Consider the following 21,809-nt stretch of genomic DNA (forward strand, 5'->3'; position numbering starts at 1 on the left):
AATTATGTACAAAAGAGGGAAAAGCAATAAAACTGAGGCCAAGCAATAATTTATTATTAGCTAATGATTTAGGAGCAAAGAATTCCAATGGGCTATGCTGGATAATGTGGTAAACCAACTTATTTTCATACCCTACAATGGCCTTATCCATATTTTTTGCCCCTTTAACATGCTTTTAAGTCTGAGTTTAGATTTTCTTTTCTATTATGAGGGGATGAATTCAGAGCTTATATAGATATATGTAGAGAGACAGAGAAACAATATAGGCAGATACATGGTTCAGTCGTGAGTGTATAGTCCTGAATAAAGCAGATATAGTCTTTTTCCTCTTGGAGACTATAATCTACTTAGTAAACAGATCTTAAACTAACCATTGTATGTGTGTGTGTATGTGTGTTTGTGTGTATCTGTTTTATGCAATTAAGTAAGAAAGTATGTGATAAAAATACAGAATGCCATGAGAGTTTATCAGGCAGACCTAACTGATACGTGAAAAACAGGAAAGGTCTTTCACGGAAATTGACATTTGAGTTAAAAGCTAAAGCCAATTTTGGAATAGTGTGGTAGAAATTATTTTCCAGACTTGGAGACAGGATACGTCCCCTGGAGAAAAGAAGAAATGGAGAAAGGAAGAAATTGTGTATATTGTTTAATGAACTGAAAGATGGCCAAGTTATTTGAATTATATAGAAGAATATTATTCAGTTCAGTTCAGTCGTCAGTCATGTCCAACTCTTTGCGACCCCATGAATCGCAGCACACCGGGTCTCCCTGTTCCTCACCAACTCCCGGAGTTCACTCAGACTCACATCCATCGAGTCAGTGATGCCATCCAGCCATCTCATCCTCTGTCATCCCCTTCTCCTCCTGCCCCCAATCCCTCCCAGCATCAGAGTCTTTTCCAGTGAGTCAACTCTTCGCATGAGGTGGCCAAAGTACTGGAGCTTCAGCTTTAGCATCATTCCTTCCAAAGAAATTCCAGGGCTGATCTCCTTCAGAATGGATTAGTTAGATGTAGCTATTAAAACTGAGAAAGTGTCATCTCCAGACAGCTGGAGAGATAGGTAGAGACTAAATTATCTGACTGTTTGGGGCAATGTTGAGAATATGAAGTTTTATTCTGATTGTTATCAACAGTTGTAGGATAATTTTAATAATACATAATTTAACTTGAGGATGGGTGCTGTCATTGATACAGTCTATTAATGAGACTCCTGAAAAAACATGAGATGTTACAAGATAAGAAGAGAGTAGTATTCTGGAATTAGTATTCGAGGAGGCACTGAGTTTAGATCTACTCCTGAGGTTCTTATAAGAAGCCCACATTTTCTGTGACTGCTGGTAAAGGATGAGCTCAACAGATGCTAAATTTCAGTAAAGGCAAAAAGGTGGAGGTATTCAAAGTTTAGTTTTAGGACATTGGGGATTTTGTGATCATAGGAGATTCAGAGGGCAGGTCAGAAGTGTTTGGGTAGGAAGAGAGGATGTTGTATCTATGGACAGATGTTAGGCTGCCCTGTACTTTAGGCAGAGACCTGTGTAAATAAGGGTGAGGATATTGAAAACTTACATCTGGAGTATAGATGAGTTTATAAGGTTTCAATTACAGCTTGAGAAAAAATGGCTGCCTGAAAGTCAAAATATTAGGCCAAGTACGTCATTATCTTTTAGGCGATTAGATGTGGTAGTTCCAGTTTAAGTGTAGTCATGTGTGGGTGGTAGATATGAATGAATAAATATAAGCCAAGTCTCAGGCAATGCTAACCCAGGGAAATAGGGTTAGTTACTTATCACATTGTGTCCCCATCTGTGTTAAACATTGATGAAATAGCTATGTAATAAAGATAAATAGAAATAATAATCAGGGCTTCAGAATCTGCCTGCAACGCAGGAGACCCAGATATGTGGTTTGATCCCTGGGTTGGAAAGATCCCCTGGAAGAGGAAATGGCAACCCAGTCCAGTAGTCTTGACTGGAGAATCCCATTGGAGTTGCAAAAAAGTCAGAGGTGATTGAATGACTAAACAAAAACAATAATAATAATATTAATATGCAAATATTTTTACTTTTCTTTTTTTTCCTCTCTTTGTTTACAGTGGGAAGCTTATTAGTTGCTGAATTAGCTTCTAGCTCTCAGAATATGGAAAGATGAAAAACAAATGGGAATTAAAGCTTAAAAGATAAATTTGCTTGAAATAAAAAAAGAATGAGTTAGAGGCAGGGTTAGGATAGGATGGAAATTGATAAGAGTTCATATTTGAATTTGTGAAAGCATTTAGAGAGCTTGGAATTGGGAAGAACATTTGAAAATCTGTTGATATGTCCTGAGTAATATATTGAGTTTTTAAAAAATGAAGAAAGATGATTAAAAAAATATTATCCATTATTAATATCTTTCTTTTCTGTTTTCATGGGAGATTACAGAAAAAAATTCAGATGCTTTCTACTTATATATCTATATATATTTATGCCATGTTGGGGTTACATGAGGGTTATATGTGAACATGGTAAAATGATTCCTTTACATAGAATTGGTATTTCAATACGTTTTTCCTGCTTTATTGACTATGCCAAAGCCTTTGACTGTGTGGATCACAATAGACTGTGGAAAATTCTGAGAGAGATGGGAATACCAGACCACCTGACCTGCCTCTTGAGAAATCTGTATGCAGGTCAGGAAGCAACAGTTAGGACTGGACATGGAACAATGGACTGGTTCCAAATAGGAAAAGGAGTACAGCAAGGCTGTATATTATCACCCTGCTTATTTAACTTATATGCAGAGTGTATCATGGGAAACGCTGGACTGGAAGAAATACAAGCTGAAATTAAGATTGCTGGGAGAAATATCAATAGCCTCATTTATGCAGATAACACTACCCTTATGGCAGAAAGTGAAGAGGAACTAAAAAGCCTCTTGATGAAAGTGAAAGAGGAGAGTGAAAAAGTTGGCTGAAAGCTCAACATTCAGAAAACGAAGATCATGGCATCTGGTCCCATCACTTCATGGGAAATAGATGGGGAAACAGTGGAAACAGTGTCAGACTTTATATTTTGGGGCTCCAAAATCACTGCAGATGGTGACTGCAGCCATGAAATTAAAAGACGCTTACTCCTTGGAAGAAAAGTTATGACCAACCTAGACAGCACATTCAAAAGCAGAGACATTACTTTGCCGACTAAGGTCCGTCTAGTCAAGGCTATGGTTTTCCTGTGGTCATGTATAGATGTGAGAGTTGGACTGTGAAGAAGGCTGAGGGCCGAAGAATTGATGCTTTTGAAGTGTGGTGTTGGAGAAGACTCTTGAGAGTCCCTTGGACTGCAAGGAGATCCAACCAGTCCATTCTGAAGGAGATCAGTTCTGGGATTGCTTTGGAAGGAATGCTGCTAAAGCTGAAACTCCAGTACTTTGGCCACCTCATGCGAAGAGTTGACTAACTGGAAAAGACTCTGATGCTGAGAGGGATTGGGGGCAGGAGGAGAAGGGGACGACAGAGTATGAGATTGCTGGATGGCATCACAGACTCGATGGACGTGAGTCTGAGTGAACTCCAGGAGTTGGTTAGGGACAGGGAGGCCTGGTGTGCTGTGATTCATGGGGTCGCAAAGAGTTGGACATGACTGAGCGACTGAATTGAACTGAAGGTGGTATAAGTTTTAATTGTCCAAAATCTTTAGTACAAGATTTATCTGAATCTTTAATATAAGACATTAAACAATGTAGTGTTTTACTTATCACACATTAGCTTCCAAGTACAGAAACACCCCACCAAAGCCACTCAAATGTATACAAATTTCCAAGAGGCTGTGGTAACTCCCATGTGTTTACCTACCTGAGAACAGGAAATTAAAACAGACTCCTAGAGAATTTCTTGCCCAAATACTGCATGGCTCTTTCCATCCTGTTTCTATCTCGTGACCCCTCTATATCTATGAACATGCTCTGGTTTTCCTCCTCTCTGTACCCACCCCACTTCACCCCACTCCACCCTCCACCCATGTTGGCGCAGCTGCCCACTAGGTGAGCTCCATACCATTTGGCATGGATTCATGAGAGAAAGGGTCTTAGTGGTACAGCTTAGCCTATAATTTTATTTTGCTTGCATCAAATCTCCCCAAGGTGGTGGTAGCGGGATGGGGAAGGGATAATATTGCCGCATAGGGATGCCACTCTCAGGAACACTAACTGAGTAGGGCAGATTCAGGTAAATGAGGATGTTAATTGACTAAGCCATGTTGATTGATATATCTAATTCATTAACACTTCCAGCAGAATTATTAGTGGGAGTATTTCCAGAATATAGAGTAGCCAGCTGTATGTCAAGTTTAATTTCTGTGTGTTTATGTATGAACTGAAATGAAATTCAAGAGAGATTTTTCAAACAATGAAAGCAAAAACCCCAACCAAGTAAAAATCAATAAATCAGTGTCTTGAACAATCTTGGCTAGACAGAGAAAATAGTTTATGTATCTTCTACATCCCTTAAGTAGCATGAGCTAATAGAAATTGAATTTAAACCTGTTACTCTGAAGACTCATTACTCTTTAATATTCACAATTGCATTTTAGAATTACAATGATAAATATTTAATATTTTAACTTTAACTCAGAGTATACTTTAATTACTCCATATAATGTAGAAAATCACTTTCTTGTTCAATTTCTGTAAACACAATGGAAGAAAAATAAAGTATTAATATTGATGCTTTTTGGATAACATAGTTATTTTTAAAATAAGATCAAAAACTGATGTTTCTAATGTAATTGTTGTTAAGAAAAATACATATATTTTTTTTCCTGAAATGTGAAGATATGAAGTTCTCTAACACCTGATTATAAACATGGAGAATGTGTTAGGCCCATCAGAACAATGATTTTTCTTCTAAATTTAGCAATATATGGCTTTTGAGTTTTATGCTTCATTCTCTTCTTATTTATTTCTTAACCAAAATCTTGTTGTATAACCTCATTTTTAAACAGTTAAATGAATGATAGATAATTACATTGTGAGAACTCTGAAATTTCTAAATTCCATCTTTAAGCTATAACCAAAATGTTAGCAGTAAGAATGATAACACAAAGCCAGAGTGGACTATACAGTTAAAGGAAATGGAAGGGGACTTCCCCAGTGGTCCAGTGGCTAAGACCCTATACTCCCAATGCAGGGTGCCAGGTTTGATCCCTGGTCATGGAACTAGTTTCCGCATAGCCCAACTAAGATTGAGCATAGCCAAATGAATGAATGAATACTTCAGAAAAGGTTTCAGCTTTATTAAAAAAAAAAAAAAAGATGTAGATAGGACTCTGGTATGTTTAAATTCCCCTTTGTCATTTTGGACAAAGTACAAAAATATGGAAGAATTACTTAAAGCAAATATCACTTGAAAGACTAAACCTATTTTTATCAGTTAAAGAAAAAAAAAAAGCACATATTTTAAGACATCAGTATGTATAACAGTTGCTTTGCTTTAAAACATAAGGATGATTGGGGCCATAACTCTGTAAGCACAGTGCTCTGTCACTGTCGGTCAGTGCTCCCTTTGTGACTTTTGATTTATGTCTGGCAAGTTTACCAACAATACTCAAAGTTTCTTACTATCCCCAACTGTATAAAATACTTATATGTCTATAGTAAGATAGGGCTAGTCATGTAATCAACAGGACATCAGATAAAATCAGTTTCCCATATGAAATGAGATAGGAAGCTAATATGACAAACTCCTATTTACTCCAGCTATCAAGTTACGATTAAGGAGTTGGATGAATAATTAAAAGTTTGAAAGACATTTTCCTTTCATTTATGAACGAATAGTTAAGCATACATTAGAGACAGTAGTTGGGTAGTAGTTGTTTCACTTTAATTTTTGTGTTAGTGGAAATTGAATAAAATGGCATTCAAAAAGGAAGTTAAGAACAAGAGAATAGAAATCTCAACTTAATTTCTTCTACTTTCTAGAGAATAAAGAAATAACTGGTATAGGGTCTATAGGAAAGAACAGGGCAATAGGAAATGTCAGTATTGTAATCCCAAGAGAATAAAGTATAGGACAAATTTGGGAACAATCTCCACCAGCCACCATGAGTTTCATATGCAGACAGCTACTAAAGCAGCTCCTTGGCTGCCAAGCAGCAGAGGATGCTTGGTTCTTGTGAGAGGAGATGCTGAATGGATGACTGAAAACGCTGGAAATTAAGACTTAAGTGTTCAGAAAACACTGAATAAGATGGGATAAAGGAGATTTCAAACCACCAACTGTGATTCATTTTAGGGAATTTATTGAATAGAGCATAGGCTTACCATTGGTTTCTAAACCCAGAGGCATAAATAATAATATATAAAGCTATTACATTTCAGTTCAAAAAGCATAAAGTGATCTAATTATGAGAAAAATTAGGCAAACTCAAGATAGGGATATTGGAGATTTCTGTGGTGGTCCGTGGTTAAGACTTTGCTTTACAATACAGGGGATGTGTGTTGGATCCCTGGTCAAGGGGCTAAGATCCCCACATGCCTCATAGCCAAAAAACCAAAACATAAAACAGAAGCAATATTGAATCAAATTCAATAAAGACTAAAAATGGTCCACGTCAACAATTTTTTTTAAAAATAGATTTATTCTTCAAAACAACTCATGTTTACACTTTAGAAATAACAACAACAACAACAACAAAAAACAATGCAAGGCTAAATAACTATTCAAAATTAAAGGAGTCTAGAGAGAGGGACTGATGCTGAAGCTTAAACTCCAATACTTTAGCCACCTCATGCGAAGAGTTGACTCATTGGAAAAGACCCTGATGCTGGGAGGGATTGAGGGCAGGAGGAGAAGGCGACGACAGAGGATGAGATGGCTGGAAGGCATCACTGACTCAATGGACATGAGTTTGAGTGAACTCTGGGAGTTGGTGATGGACGGGGAGGCCTGACGTGCTGCAATTCATGGCATCGCAAAGAATCGGACACAACTGAGCAACTGAACTGCTGAACTGAGAGAAAAGACAATTAAGTGAAGTATATGATTTTGGATTCCACCCTAAATTATAGAAAAAAAGAAATTTTTACTGTATAGAACATTATTGCTCAACAGGCTGTATTTGAATAAAATCTACCTATTGTAGCAGTGTTAAAAAAGAGAATGTCTTGGTACTTAGGAGATGCACACTGAAGTCTTAGTTGAGGAGGGTCATCATTTCTGCAATTTAGTGTCAAATGGTTCAGCTGGTACTAAAAATGTCCAGAGGAACAAAAGTTGAAAAACTGGTGAATCTAGGTGAAAGGTATACATATTTATTCTACAATCCTTACATCTTTTCTGTAAGTTTGAAATTATTTCAAAATAGTGCATTAAAAACAAAAGGCAAGACAAATATGTGTGTTATGGCTCTGACAAGCTGTCCATGTGGACTTGGAATCTATTTCATCTGTAAAATAGAAATAATCTGACCTTTCTATTTCACAAACATTTATTAAGATCAGTGAGATAATGTGATTCATTCTTTATAAGAGAGAAAAGAGTGATTTTATCACACCCTAGCTATACTTTATCATGAATGAAATTTAGTTATGTTTCAGACAATTAAAACTATAGCTTCTGTTTATAATTATAATAGTCATACATCAATTAAACAATGCCTTTCGAATGAATCTTTTCTCTGTAACAGTAGGAGATAATTTTAAACTAAAATTAAACTAAATTTTAAACTAAAATTAAAACAAACAAAGAAACATCTACAGTCATAATGATAGCCATAATCATGTGACTATGGATATTTATTGCTTGCAGATTTATGTTCTTAGTGCTGCTATCCTTGGGAAAACTTTCATTTCTTGAATTTCAATTATAAGTGAATTGAGCTTATCATAGTCAGTATTCTCAAAGCTGGGAAAATTGAATTTGATGGAAAGACCTTCTTTTATATCACCACTCAGCACTGTTCTGCTTTGTGCTGGAAGTACAATGGCAAATTCTTCGCTGTTTCTTCTAGCTCAATGCTATTTCACATACCCAAAGTCCTCTTTTTCTTTTGGTTTTATGTTTTCATTAAGACAGCAACATTTTGATGAATCATATATTTATACTTTTCTTTCACACTTTTATTAAGCTTATTCAGAGTTGCCTCAACCAGTTTTATTATGTCCTGCAATTAAGATAAGAATCACTTGAAGCGTCCCTGCAATAATAGGTTAGTCTTTGGAAGGACTGATGCTAAAGCTGAAACTCCAGTACTTTGGCCATCTCATGCGAAGAGTTGACTCATTGGAAAAGACTCTGATGTTGGGAGGAATTGGGGGCAGGAGGAGATGGGAACGACAGAGGATGAGATGGCTGGATGGCATTACTGACTCGATGGACGTGAGTCTGAGTAAACTCCAGGAGTCAGTGATCGACAGGGAGGCCTGGCGTGCTGCGATTCATGGAGTTGCAAAGAGTTGGACACGACTGAGTGATTGAACTGAACTGAACTGAAATGATCACTGAAAATCTTCTTGGACAAATTATTTACATTTTCCCAACCTCCTTTATTACCATCAGGTTCATTTTTCCTCTATAACTAAACTATTTTTTTTCAGACAAAAGTACCAAAAATCACTGGTATTCTAACAAATACCAAACTCGATGACATCTTCTAAATTTGTATTCTTTTTTTTTTTTTTTTAATCTTTTTTTGTTTTGTGAAGTGACTGTTGCTCAATCGTGTTCGACTCTTTGCAACCCCATGGACTATACAGTCCATGGAATTCTCCAGGCCAGAATGCTGGAGTGGATAGCCATTCCCTTCTCTAGGGGTTTCTTCCCAAACCAAGGATCAAATCCAGGTCTCAGGCACTGCAGGCAGATTCTTTACCAGCTGAGCCACCAGGGACACCCAACTGACCCAGCCAGCCACTCCAATTCTTTATCAGGGAATTTTTCTCCTTAAGCCTCTATAAGAATCTATGTCTTTGATCAGGCTTTCCTGGTGGCTCAGATGGTAAAGCCTAAGCCTACAATGCGGGAGACCTGGGTTCGCTCTCTGGGTCGGGAAGATCCTTTGGAGAAGGAAATGACAATCCACTCCAGTACTCTTACTTGGAAAATCCTATGGATGGAGGAGCCTGGTAGGCTACAGTCTATGGGGTCATAAAGAGTTGGACATGACTAAGCGACTTCACTTTCTTTCTTTCTCTAATCTTATTTGCTCTTCTTTCTTCAAAAATATGCCTGCAGGCTTCTTGTCTTGGCATTCTTTTCTTTTTGTCTTTTTAGGATCACATCTAATTAAGTCACCTCAGGGTGACTTGAGAGAAGTTCTAATCTCGAGACTTGTCTTTCCTATTCAGCCTCATGTAGATAGTTGGAACCCCCTCCTTCATGTCACTATACATAGTCTATATACAACGTGCTAAACACAATGGGCCAAAGCCTCCGGCTCTCTGTGCCAAAGCCGAGCTATCTGCATACCAGCATCTATCTGGTCTATGAAATGGACCAGTTGGAAAAGAAAACTATGAAAGTACAGATGTTTTGGTATGAGGTGAGAAAGAGAGTTTTTATGATAAGAACAGTGGACAGTGTTCTATAGTAAGAAAGAGGTAAACTGGTAATCTTAATAGTAACTTAATTTGAGATGACCATGAACAAATTGATTAAGAAGCGAAGAAAGAAAAGATGAAAGATGGAAGCAGGAAGAGACTGTGGTAAAGATGAGAGAGAGAGAGAGAGAAAGAGGAAGGAAAGTAACTAATGAGCCATCATAGGTGTGGAAGTTTGAGTAATTAGCATGACAATAAAATGTACTATGTGCCCTTTTATTTCTTCTTCACTGGAATAGAAATCTCTTCACCTGAATGGAATGTCACTTGAAAAACATTTTTTAACTTATCGTGATTTTTTTTTCCAGGAGAAATTAGGATGAAACTTATTTTATTTTTTAAATTATTGTGATAAATTGATCTTTCAACATATTTGGGGGAATACATACTCATAATAAAATCTGGCTCACACTACACATGCATTAATGTTTAAAAATTAGTCACAGCTTCCCATAGCAAAAGAGCTTAATTAAAGCTTAAGTAGTATTCCTTAGTATTGAAAGATACCCCCATACTGTGAGCTGATGCAATAGTGTTGAGACAGGTAACTAAAAACTAATTCACCAAGTTTGCAAAATCGAATATTCTATACTCTAGGTAATCTTAATATTGCTCAGTCACTGGAAATAAGATTATTCTGGAGATGGTTTTTAAATGAAGGCAAGATGGTCCTCCATTTACGAACATAATTTACTCTCATGAGTAGATAATCTTGTTAAAATATTGTCAGGTTAATTGAAATTGATTTCTGTTTACTAAACATAGTGAATACTAATCAAATATTAGACACTGAGGTATTAGAGGTATTTAAACCTTTGACACATGCTGTTAGCACTTCATAGAAGGATTTCTCGTCTCAGAGATTAACATTGCTTTTCGGTCTTTTCTTTAAAATATATAAAGAGAAAATGAAAGGAAATGGCCTGCATTATCTTTAGTAAATTTTGTCAGTTGGGGATATTTGGGAGAATTTGGGATTGGTTTGGGGGTGATTATTTATTTTCATTGCTATAAATGGCACATTTGCTTTTCCATCTGCTTAATTCCATTGCAGGTTTTCTATACTTTACTACTCATAGCATCATTGAGCTCCACATAATAGCTTTTATAGGAGACAGACATTACCAGGCAATTTGAAAAGCAGGTTGAAGATAAAGCCTGATAGCTCACATGCCCTGGCCTGGTTACTTGGCTCACTTCTGAAGCTTATTCCAAATGGGCTATACAGATCTCCTGTGGTATATGTGTACTAGCTCTATGAAGCTTAAAGAAACATTTCCCCTAATACAAAAATAAACCCACCATAATCATTCGTTCTGGGGAAATTTTACAGTTGTTAGTTAACCTACTCCCTTATGCCCTGCAATATTCATTAGCAGATTTCCTTGTTTATGAGTGATATTATATGGAAACGGTTATGGGAAGCTAACAGATGTAACCACTGAAATAAATTAGAAGGAAAAGTTCTGGTTTTACAGATGGTTCTATTGAATATGCTGCCCCCACCCTTCCACTTTAACATTTAGTTTTCTTTCAACAGAAAACTTTTCTTTACTGACTATGGGAATGTGGCCAAAGTGGAGCGATGTGACATGGATGGGATGAACAGAACAAGGATAATTGATTCTAAGACAGAGCAGCCAGCTGCACTGGCACTAGACCTAGTCAACAAATGGGTTTACTGGGTAGATCTTTACTTGGACTATGTGGAAGTAGTGGACTATCAAGGAAAAAACAGACATACTATCATCCAAGGCAGACAAGTAAGTACAGTTTGGTTGGAAAATGCAGCTAAGGTAATAAAATGAATGATCTCATACTAGAAAGAAGACTGAAAATTGCAGTGTTGAAAATTTCTTATGAAGTCAAGCTGCAGTGGATCATAAAAATTGTGATGTGTTTGCTAAATGGAAGAATGTTCTTTTCACAGTGCACTCCATAATACATGATGGGGGAGGACTTGCTCTCCCTCCTTCCCTCTATTAAAAAAAAAAAAAAAAAGCACACAAAACAAAAACCAGCAGAAATAAATCAAAAACAGCCAATGCAACCAGAAATTCTACACTAGTAAGAAAGAAAAGTATTAGAATAGGACAGATGTTATAACCTACTTACTAAAAACTAATGTAAGTATTTCATTTGTAAAAACCTGAACTATCGATTGTCCTGTGTGGCACAATAGGACAATATAGCTAATAACGCAAATGCTGGCTCACAGAAGTCTTATTATTATTTTAATATGTTGGATTATACTTTGCCTTCTGAAGTGTTTAAATATTTACTTCCCAGAATAAAAATTTTGTGAAAGACACCAAGGTCAATTTTTTTCTCATTTGTGTTTTTTTTTTTCCTTTGCTGAATTACAAGGTTTTGGAAATAACATTCAGTTAACAATTGAAGAAGATCTCTAAGTGGAGCTGTCTTATTCACTAGAATGCTTTTGAAATTCGATTTTATCTCACTGATCTTACTAATTTCATGTGAAATTCTCATTCTATAGAACTGCAATACGTGGCTTTCTTTGCTTTCTTCTATAATGCAAGGTACAAATACTATGTAATTTTCATGTCAAGTTACTTTTCCTTTATAATCAGCATTTGACAATGAAATATTTTTACTTCCTTGGAAGATAAACAAATGCACTAATCTGATCTGGGTGTCTAAAAAAAAAGTGTCCAATATTAGAAGTGATGCCACTTATTTTTCTCTCACCTTCGACTGCCCTCAAAATCTTGATTTCTTTCGCCATCTTTAGTTGTGACCTTAGAGCACCTAGTCACTGAAATGATTATGATGTACCTTCTTTGGTGTATATATAATTGAAATTTCACATCATGAAACAGGATGAGGAATTCAAATGATCTTCCCCATGGCTACTTTTAAAAGGCTTTTTTCTTTTTTAATGTCTGAAGTTTTTAATTATCCATTTTTTTCCCCATTTCTTTTGCCTATGTTTTGCTGGTTCCCTAAACATGTTTAGTCTGCCACTAAGTATTCCAACATAGATAAAATTTTGTAAGAATTTGTCCTGTAATCAGAATGGCCTGTATACCACACCTAGTTCCTCCCACCTCTGTGGGGGATTGTAAGCAGAGTAACACTTTAGGTACTTTATGGTAAATAAATCCTTCTGAATGCAAGCAGGGAGGCAGAGAGTAAGATTTGATCTTTATCGTATTAACACGTTTTCTACCCGCATCAACTGCCACCTCTATAGTCATGCTTTCTCTCTTAGACTGTGGATTGGCAACTAAATAGACAGCAGGGTGGGTATGCCATTACCGCACACTTCCAGATGGTTGGTCCCACACTTAGAGCAAAGCATGCATAAAATAATGGAAATTAGTGGAAGACTTTAGCTTGTTTATAACTTTTATAGGAAAAACATATTGCCCAAATCAAAATTGAGTTATATATATATATACAGTGAATATGATGTCAGTTATGCAGAAAATATTATTGATAAATACACACATTCCTTCCTATATGACACTTGGTTCAGTAGCTAAGTCGTGTCCAAGTCTTGCGACCCCCTGAACTATAGCCCACCAGGCTCCTCTCTGTCCATGAGATTCTCCAGGCAAGAATACTGGAGTGGGTTGCCATTTCCTTCTCCAGGGGATCTTCCCAACCCAGGACTCAAATCTGGGTCTCCTGCATTGCAGGTAGATGATTTACCCACTGAGCTATGAGGGAAGCCCTCCTATGACACTTACTGGGGACCTTATGACACTTACTGGGGACTAATACTAACATAAAAAGTGATTACTGAAGTTTTAACATAGAATGATTCTTTCCCTTAATTTCTAATCTTTCATTTGTTGCCTAGACATGAAGAATTGAAATATGTCCAAAAACAGTATGAAAAACCAGTCTTCTTTTAGTCAACATCTTACATGAGAGGATCAGAAATTATAATGAAGAGTCATTAGGAAGATAGCAAATCAAATGAACTAGCAAGATTTCCTAAGTACAAATATTAGTCATTTTGTTCTATAAATTTTTTAATAATAAATCATGGATAACTTCTCAAATTCTCTTAACTAAAAATCTATAATAAAAAGTGGACTAAAAATGCAATATAATGTCAAAGAATAGTGAGAAGTCCTTTTTCATCAGAATCTCTACAGCAAATCAATTGACAGATCTACTATACCATGGTCCAGAACCATTTTAAATTAAATATAATACAAGGAATTCCCAAAGGCCTTGCACCTAGCATGTGCCCTGTTGTATGAGAAAATCAGTATACTCATTCTTTCTTTGCTTCACTGGAAGTTTTCCATCAATTCAAGAAGTCTTTTCCCTAAGACATCTGCCAAGTAGGAAAGTTATGCTGCTAACTATGAAGTGTCATGGAGAACAGTAAACACTGTTATTTTCATATCACAGAGTTTCATGTTCATTATAAATAGACTTTAGAAAGAATGCAATTTCTGAGTAGAGAATGCTGACATATTATTTATAATTATTCTAAATATATGATTTCATTGTTTATTAATTTCCATGCTGGGAATAGTAGTGTAACCTGTATTTTTTTAAAGGGGATTTTCAAAGGTGCTTTCTCATCAGTCCTTTCATAGGCAAAACCAGGATTTTATAGATTATGTATATCCATGATTACACACATAAGTGGCCCACAAAAATATCTCAAATTTTATGTAACAATGCATAAGCATATTATTAATATGCTTGAAAGTTTGATTCTCACTAGCCTTTGAAAAGCAGCTACTGAAAATGTTTTCTTCATGAAACATGGGGTTCTTAAGACAAGAATATTGAAGTGGTTTGCCATTCCGTTCTCCAGGGGACCACATTTTGTCAGAATTCTCCACAATGACCCTTCCTTCTTGGGTGGCCCTACAAAACATGGCTCATGGTTTCACTGAGTTAAACAAGGCTGTGGTCCATGTGATCAGATTGGTTAGTTTTCTGTGATTGTGGTTTTCATTCTGTGTGCCCTCTGATGGATAATATAAGAGGCTTATTGAAGCTTTCTGATGGGAGAGACTGACTGAGGGGAAAACTGGGTCTTATTTTGATAGGCAGGGCCATGCTCAGTAAATCTTTAATCCAATTTTCTGTTGATGGGCTGAAGAAGCTGAAGTTGAATGGTTCTGTGAAGACCTACAAGACCTTCAGGAAATAATACCCCCAAAAGATGTCCTTTTCATAATAGGGAGCTGGAATGCAAAGTAGGAAGTGAAGAAATACCTGGAGTAACCAGCAAATTTGGCCTTGGAGTGCAGAATGAAGTAAGGCAAGGGCTAATAAGAGTTTTGAAAAGATAATACCCTGGTCATAGCAAACACGCTTTTCCAACAACACAAGAGAAGCTGATACACATGGACATCACCAGATGTCAACCAAAATCAGATTGATTATATTTTCTGCAGCCAAAGATGGAGAAGCTCTATACAGTCAGCAAAAACCAGACCAGGAGTTGACTGTGGCTCAGATCATGAACTCCTTATTGCCAAATTCAGACTTAAAATGAAGAAAGTAGTGAAAACCACTAGACCATTCAGGTATGACCTAAATAAAATCCTTTACAATTATGTAGTAAAATTGGCAAATAGATTCAAGGTATTCAATCTGATAGACAGAGTGCCTGAAGAACTGTGGACAGAGGTTCATGACATTGTACAGGAGGCAGTGATCAAGACCATCCCCATGAAAAATAAATACAAAAAGGAAAAATGGTTGTCAGAGGAAGTCTTACAAACAGCAGTGAAAAGAAGAGAAGTGAAAGGCAAAGGAGAAAAGGAAAGACAAACCTATTTGAAAGAGAGTTCTAAAAAATAACAAGGAGAGATAAGAAAGCCTTCCTCAGTGATCAATGCAAAGAAATAGAGAAAAACAATAGAATGAGAAAGACTAGAGGTCTCTTCAAGAAAATTAAAGATACCAAGGGAACATTTAGTGCAAAGATAGGCACAATAAAGGACAGAAATGGCATGGACCCAACAGAAGCAGAAGATATTAAGAGGTGGCAAGAATACACAGAAGAACTGTACAAAAAAGATTTTCATGACCAGGATAATCACAATGGTGTGATCAATCACCTACAGCCAGACATCCTGGAATGCAAAGTCAAATGGGCCTTAGGAAGCATCACTATGAACAAAGCTGGTAGGGGTGATGGAATTCTAGTTGAGCTATTTCAAATCCTGAAAGATGATGCTGTGAAAGTGCTGCAGTCAATATGCCAGCAAATTTGTAAAACTCAGCAGTGGCCACAGGACTGGAGAAGGTTAGTTTTCATTCCAGTCCCAAAGAAAGGCAATTCCAAGGAATGCTCAAGCTGCTACACAATGGCACTCATCTCACATGTTCAAAATCCTCCAAGCCAGGGTTCCACAGTATGTGAACCTCCAGCTGTTCAACTGGTTTTAGAAAAGGTAGAGGAACCAGAGATGAAATTTCCAACATTTGTTGGATCATCAAAAAAGCAAGAGAGTTCCAGAAAAACATACATTTCTGCTTTATTGACTATGCCAAAGCCTTTGCCCATGTGGATCACAACAGACTGTGGAAAATTCTTCAAGAGTTGGAAATACCAGACCACATGACCTGCCTCCTGAGAAATATGTATGCAGGTCAGGAAGCAACAGTTTTTACTGGACATGGAACACAGACTGGTTCCAAATCAGGAAAGGAGTATGTCAAGACTGTATATTGTTACCCTGCTTATTTAACTTATATGCAGAGTCCATCATGAGAAATGCCAGACTGGATGAAGCACAAGCTGGAATCAAGATTTTCGGGAGAAATGTCAATAACCTCAGATACGCAGATAACACCATGCTTATGGCAGAAGGTGAAGAAAAACTAAAGAGCCTCTTGATGAAGGTGAAAGACGAGAGTGAAAAGTTGGCTTAAAACTCAACATTCAGAAAACTAAGATCATGGCATCTGGTTCCATCACTTCATGGCAAATAGATGGGGAAACAATGGAATCAGTGAGAGACTTTATTTTTAGGGCTTCAAAATCACTGCAGATGGTGACGGCAGCCATGAAATTAAAAGATGCTTGCTCCTTGGAAGAAAAGCTATGATCAACTTAGACATCATATTAAAAAGCAGAGATGTCACTTTGCCAAAAAGGCCCATCTAGTCAAAGCTATGGTTTTTCCAGGAGTCATGTATGGATGTGAGAGTTGGACTATAAAGAAAGCTGAGCACCAAAGAATTGATGCTTTTGAACTGTGGTGTTGGAGAAGACTCTTGAGAGTCCCTTGGACTGCAAGAATATCTAACCAGTCCATCCTAAAGGAAATCAGTCCTGAACATTCATTGGAAGGACTGATGCTGAAACTCCAATACTTTCGCCACCTGATGTGAAGAACTGAGTTGTTTGAAGAGACCCTGAAAGATTGAAAGATTGAAGGGAAAGATTGAAGGCTGAAGGAGAAGGGAACAACATGAGATGGTTGGATGGCATCACCAGCTCTTTGGACATGAGTTTGAGTAAGCTCCAGGAGTTGCTGATGGACAGAGAAGCCTGATGTGCTGCAGTCCATGGGATTTCAAAGGACTGAGCAACTGAGCAACTGAACTGCACTGAATGAAACATGAATACAGTTCTCCCCGTACATTTGAAACTGCTTTATCTACTACTGCATAATGTATTATTTTCATAGAAAAAATTTATATTAGTGAAATGTTGAATTCTTTGAGAGAAAATAAATGATAATATGCTCATGACTCTCCTATTATGGGGGTTTTCCACAGTAGTAAAAGCAATTGTTTTTTTTTTTTTCTTTCAAGTTGAAAGCAACATAATTAAAAAATCATAGTTATTTTTGCATCCTTTTATAGGTCAAACATCTGTATGGTATAACTGTGTTTGAAGACTACTTATATGCAACTGATTCTGATAACTTCAACATCATAAGGATAAACCGATTTAATGGTAGTGATATTCATTCTTTAATTAAAATGGAAAATGCTAGAGCAATCAGAATCTATCAAAAAAGAACTCAACCAACAGGTAAGATTCCGAGACTTCTTCATAGCCTTCATAATGGTGAATTGAATGGGGATATGACTCGTGACTTTGTGTGGTGTCAAAATGGGTGAGCCATAAATTTTCTGTTTTGATAGCAAAAATGTACATGTCTGCATGATAAAATATAATAGAGCTCCCTTCCAAAGTCTAAATGACAAATTGTTCAGTTCCTAGTGGATCATTTCTACAGCCATATAATTGAAATGATGGCTAGGTTTAAATCCAGGAAGGAACTTTCACTCTTGATGTATGTACACAGAAAACTCAGATGCTGAGATGCTAGAGAATTTTTTTTTTTTTTTTTGTATATCATTCTGGAAGACAAACTTCAAGTCAGGTGACTTTCTTGCAGTATCTGTCTTTTTTATTGCAGTAACTTGAGGGGGGTATCTCTTGACTTAACTTCCCAACCATTTATTAACACATGCTAATTGAAAATAATTTTTACCAAGAAGGCTGCAACATTGCTAAGTATCCCTGAAAAATTATTTTGCATTGTAGGTTAATGATGCTTGTTCAATACAATGTAGGCTCAGTTATATAGAGAATAATGTAACATACAAAACTACCACCCACATTTTCATTATCTTTTTGTGCTTCAAATTAAAACTAATTTAGAATTATCTATTAATATAAATTCAGTTTAGACAAAGTATTGTTAAACATATGTTTACAGGAAATTCAGACTTGGGATTCTGTAGATAACCTTTTCAAAGGTTTAAATTTGGTCTTATTAATTTACCAATTATTTTTTGATCATTTATTAATACTATGTGCCATGAACTATTCTACGTACATTGAGAATATAGCTGAGTAAAACATACTAAAACATTATTTCCCTTATAAGGTTTGCATTGTTGTAAAAAAATACATAATGTTTTTCTTTTAAAGTAAGTAAATTATTATATTAAAAGATAATAAGTGCTATGGAGAGAGAGAAAGTAGATGAGTGTCATGAATAAGATTAGTTTACAATTTTATATTTAATGATCAGAGGAAATCTCATTGAAAGATAAAATTGCATGAAGACTTGGAGTAATTAAAGGAGAGAGATAGGTAGAAAGATCAGTCAGCTCAGTTGTGTCAAACTTTTTGTGACCCCATGGGTTGCAGTACCCCAGGCTTCCCTGTCCATCAACAATTCCTGGAGCTTGCTTAAATTCACGTCCATCCAGTTGGTGATGCCATCCAACCATCTTATCCTCTGTGGTCCCCTTCTCCTCCTGCTGTCAATCTTTCCCAGCATCGGGTCTTTTCCAGAGAGTCAGTTCTTCACATCAGGTGGCCAAAGTATTGGAGCTTCAGTGAGGAAGAGCATGCTTGGATAGTGGATAGTTCAGCGAGCAGTAAGGAGACCCATATGTCTGAAGCAGAGCAAACACAAGGAAGAGAAGCAGGCAATTAAGTTGGAAAAATGAAGAACAGTAACTAGTAGGGCCTCACAGACAGTTATAAAAAAGTTTGCTTATACTTTGCATGACATGGATAGTCCTTAGGAAGCCTTACGTAGAGGAGTCTCAAAACCTGACTTACTTTTTAAAGAAACCAGTAGGATTGCTATGTTGACAGTAGGCTATGGGGAACAAAGATGGAAGGTTAGAGATGATGGTGGATTGGACCAAGATGGTAGCAATGAAGGTGGTGAAAAGTAGACTGAGGATATATTTGAGAGTATAACCAACAGGATTCCTGATGAATTTGATATGAGTTGCAGGTTTAAAAGAGAAACAAAGGTGATGACAATGTGTCGGGCTGAGTAATTGGAATAAGCAAGTTATTTTTGAGATTTAGGAAAACTAAGTTTGGAGCAAATTGGGTGCAAATAAGATATATATATATATATATACATATTCACATGTTATTTTGAATGCCTATCATAAATTCAGGAGGAGATATCAGGAAGCTATTTGAATATACAAGACTGGATTTCAAGGGAAAATCCTAGCTAGACATAGCAATTGAGCGTCATTGGCATATAGATGACAATTTTTTTCCTTTTAAAAGAAAGTAAAATGGATGTGATCACCAAGGAAGTAACTATAGATTGGCCATTGGATTCAATAGTCAACAGTGTGAAGCTCGTAGGGATCTGACAAGTGCAATTTTTTGGTGAGGAGAATGTCTGGTTAGAATGGATCTGAGAAAGGAAAGAAATAAATTGTACAAAATGATCATGGATAACTTTGAAAAGTATTGATATTAGATGAAGCAGGGAAATGGGGAGCTGATTTAAGGATTGCTTGGAGAATTAAGATTAAAAGTAGTATTTTCCCTCCGAGATGCAGAAGCAATGGCAGATTTATATGCTGATGGGCACGATCCAAAGGACAGAGCAAAAGTAGTGAAGAAAGTTTAAAAGTGCAGACTTGCTAATTAGCTAACAAAAGATGTTCTCTAGTATAGAAATGGGGTGAGATTGGAAAGTAAAAGCAATCAGCTCAGCTCAGTCGCTCAGTCGTGTCCGACTCTTTGTGACCCCATGAATCGCAGTACACCAGGCCTCCCTGTCCATCACCAACTCCCGGAGTTCACTCAGACTCACGCCCATCGAGTCCATGATGCCATCCAGCCATCTCATCCTCTGTTGTCCCTTTCTCCTCCTGCCCCCAATCCCTCCCAGCATCAGAGTCTTTTCCAATGAGTCAACTCTTCGCATGAGGTGGCCAAAGTACTGGAGTTTCAGCTTTAGCATCATTCCTTCCAAAGAAATCCCAGGGCTGATCTCCTTCAGAATGGACTGGTTGGATCTCCTTGCAGTCCAAGGGACTCTCAAGAGTCATCTCCAACACCACAGTTCAAAAGCATCAATTTTTCGGTGCTCAGCCTTCTTCACAGTCCAACTCTCCCATCCATACATGACGACAGGAAAAACCATAGCCTTGACTAGACGGACCTTAGTCGGCAAAGTAATGTCTCTACTTTTGAATATGCTATCTAGGTTGGTCATAACTTTTCTTCCAAGGAGTAAGCATCCTTTAATTTCATGGCTGCAGTCACCATCTGCAGTGAATGCTTTTGGGCAAAACAGATATTTAAACTACACTCCAGCTATCTTTTCATTTAGAGAATGTGGAACATAAAAAGCATAGCATAGTTTTCAAAAACACATAAGTTTTAATATTAGAAGAAAATTATATTATTCATCACATTTCCAAGTGGTGATTAAAAAGAAATGAACTTACAATCATATAAAAATCTTACTGATTTTATTCCTTTTCTCTTTGACCTGTTTCTTTTTCTTATCTTCTCCACCTAGTGCTTTTCCTATTTTTTTGTTTTGTTTGTCTCTAATTTCTACACCCATGAAATATTCTACTATTCCATAATACCTACATGCAAACTCAACCGTCTCCTTTAACAGTTACTATGCACACACACACACACACACACACACACACACACACAAAATTCGTGTGTGGGAGGGTTCTCCAAATGACAATGAATACAAAATTGAAAAAAAAGAATTCAGCACTTCTCAGTAAAGGTGATCACTGAATCACATTTATTCTAGTTTAGTGTGCTTGTGTGCTTAGTCATTCAGTCATGTCCAACTCTTTGCGATCCCATGAACTGTAGCCCACCAGGCTCCTCTGTCCATGGGATTTTTCAGGCAAGAATATTGAAGTAAGTTTCCATAACAAACTGTGGAAATTTTTTAAAGAGGTGGGAATATCAGACCGTCTGACCTGCCCCCTGAGAAGTCTGTATGTAGGTCAAGAAGTAACAGAACCAGAAAGAGTACATCAAGGCTGTGTATTGTTACCCTGCTTATTTAACTTCTATGTAAAGTACATCATACGAAATGCAGGACTGGATGAAGCACAAGCTGGAATCAAGATTGCTGGGAGAAATATCAATAACCTCAGATACTCAGATGACACCACCCTTACAGCAGAAAGTGAAGAGGAACTGAAGAGCCTCTTGAAAGTGAAAGAGGAGAGTGAAAAAGTTGGCTTAAAACTCAACATTGAAAAGACCAAGATCATGGCATCTGGTCCCATCACTTAGTGGCAAATAAATGGGAAAACAATAGAAACAGTGAGAGACTTTTTTTTTTTTTTGGCACTTCAAAATCATGGCAGATGGTTACAGCAGCTGTGAAATTAAAAGACACTAGCTCCTTGGAAGAAAAGTTATGACAAATATAGACAGCATATTAAAAAGCAGAGACATTACTTTGCTGATAAGGGTCCATCTAGTCAAAGCTATGGTTTTTCCAGTAGT

At 36.9% G+C, this 21,809-nt stretch overlaps 1 protein-coding gene across 1 annotated transcript in view; it reads left to right on the plus strand.

Moving 5' to 3' along the window:
- The window catches only part of LRP1B (LDL receptor related protein 1B), a 2,196,232-nt gene that overhangs the window by 1,183,750 nt on the left and 990,673 nt on the right, over window positions 1-21,809 (plus strand). The window contains exons 8-9 of the mRNA XM_060411151.1: window positions 11,115-11,337; window positions 17,396-17,567. Coding sequence (XP_060267134.1) covers window positions 11,115-11,337; window positions 17,396-17,567 — 395 coding nt within the window. The remainder of the gene's footprint in view (window positions 1-11,114; window positions 11,338-17,395; window positions 17,568-21,809) is intronic.

Source organism: Ovis aries, chromosome 2 (assembly GCF_016772045.2).
Source record: "Ovis aries strain OAR_USU_Benz2616 breed Rambouillet chromosome 2, ARS-UI_Ramb_v3.0, whole genome shotgun sequence".
In the NCBI taxonomy this organism is placed as follows: Eukaryota; Metazoa; Chordata; class Mammalia; order Artiodactyla; family Bovidae; genus Ovis; species Ovis aries.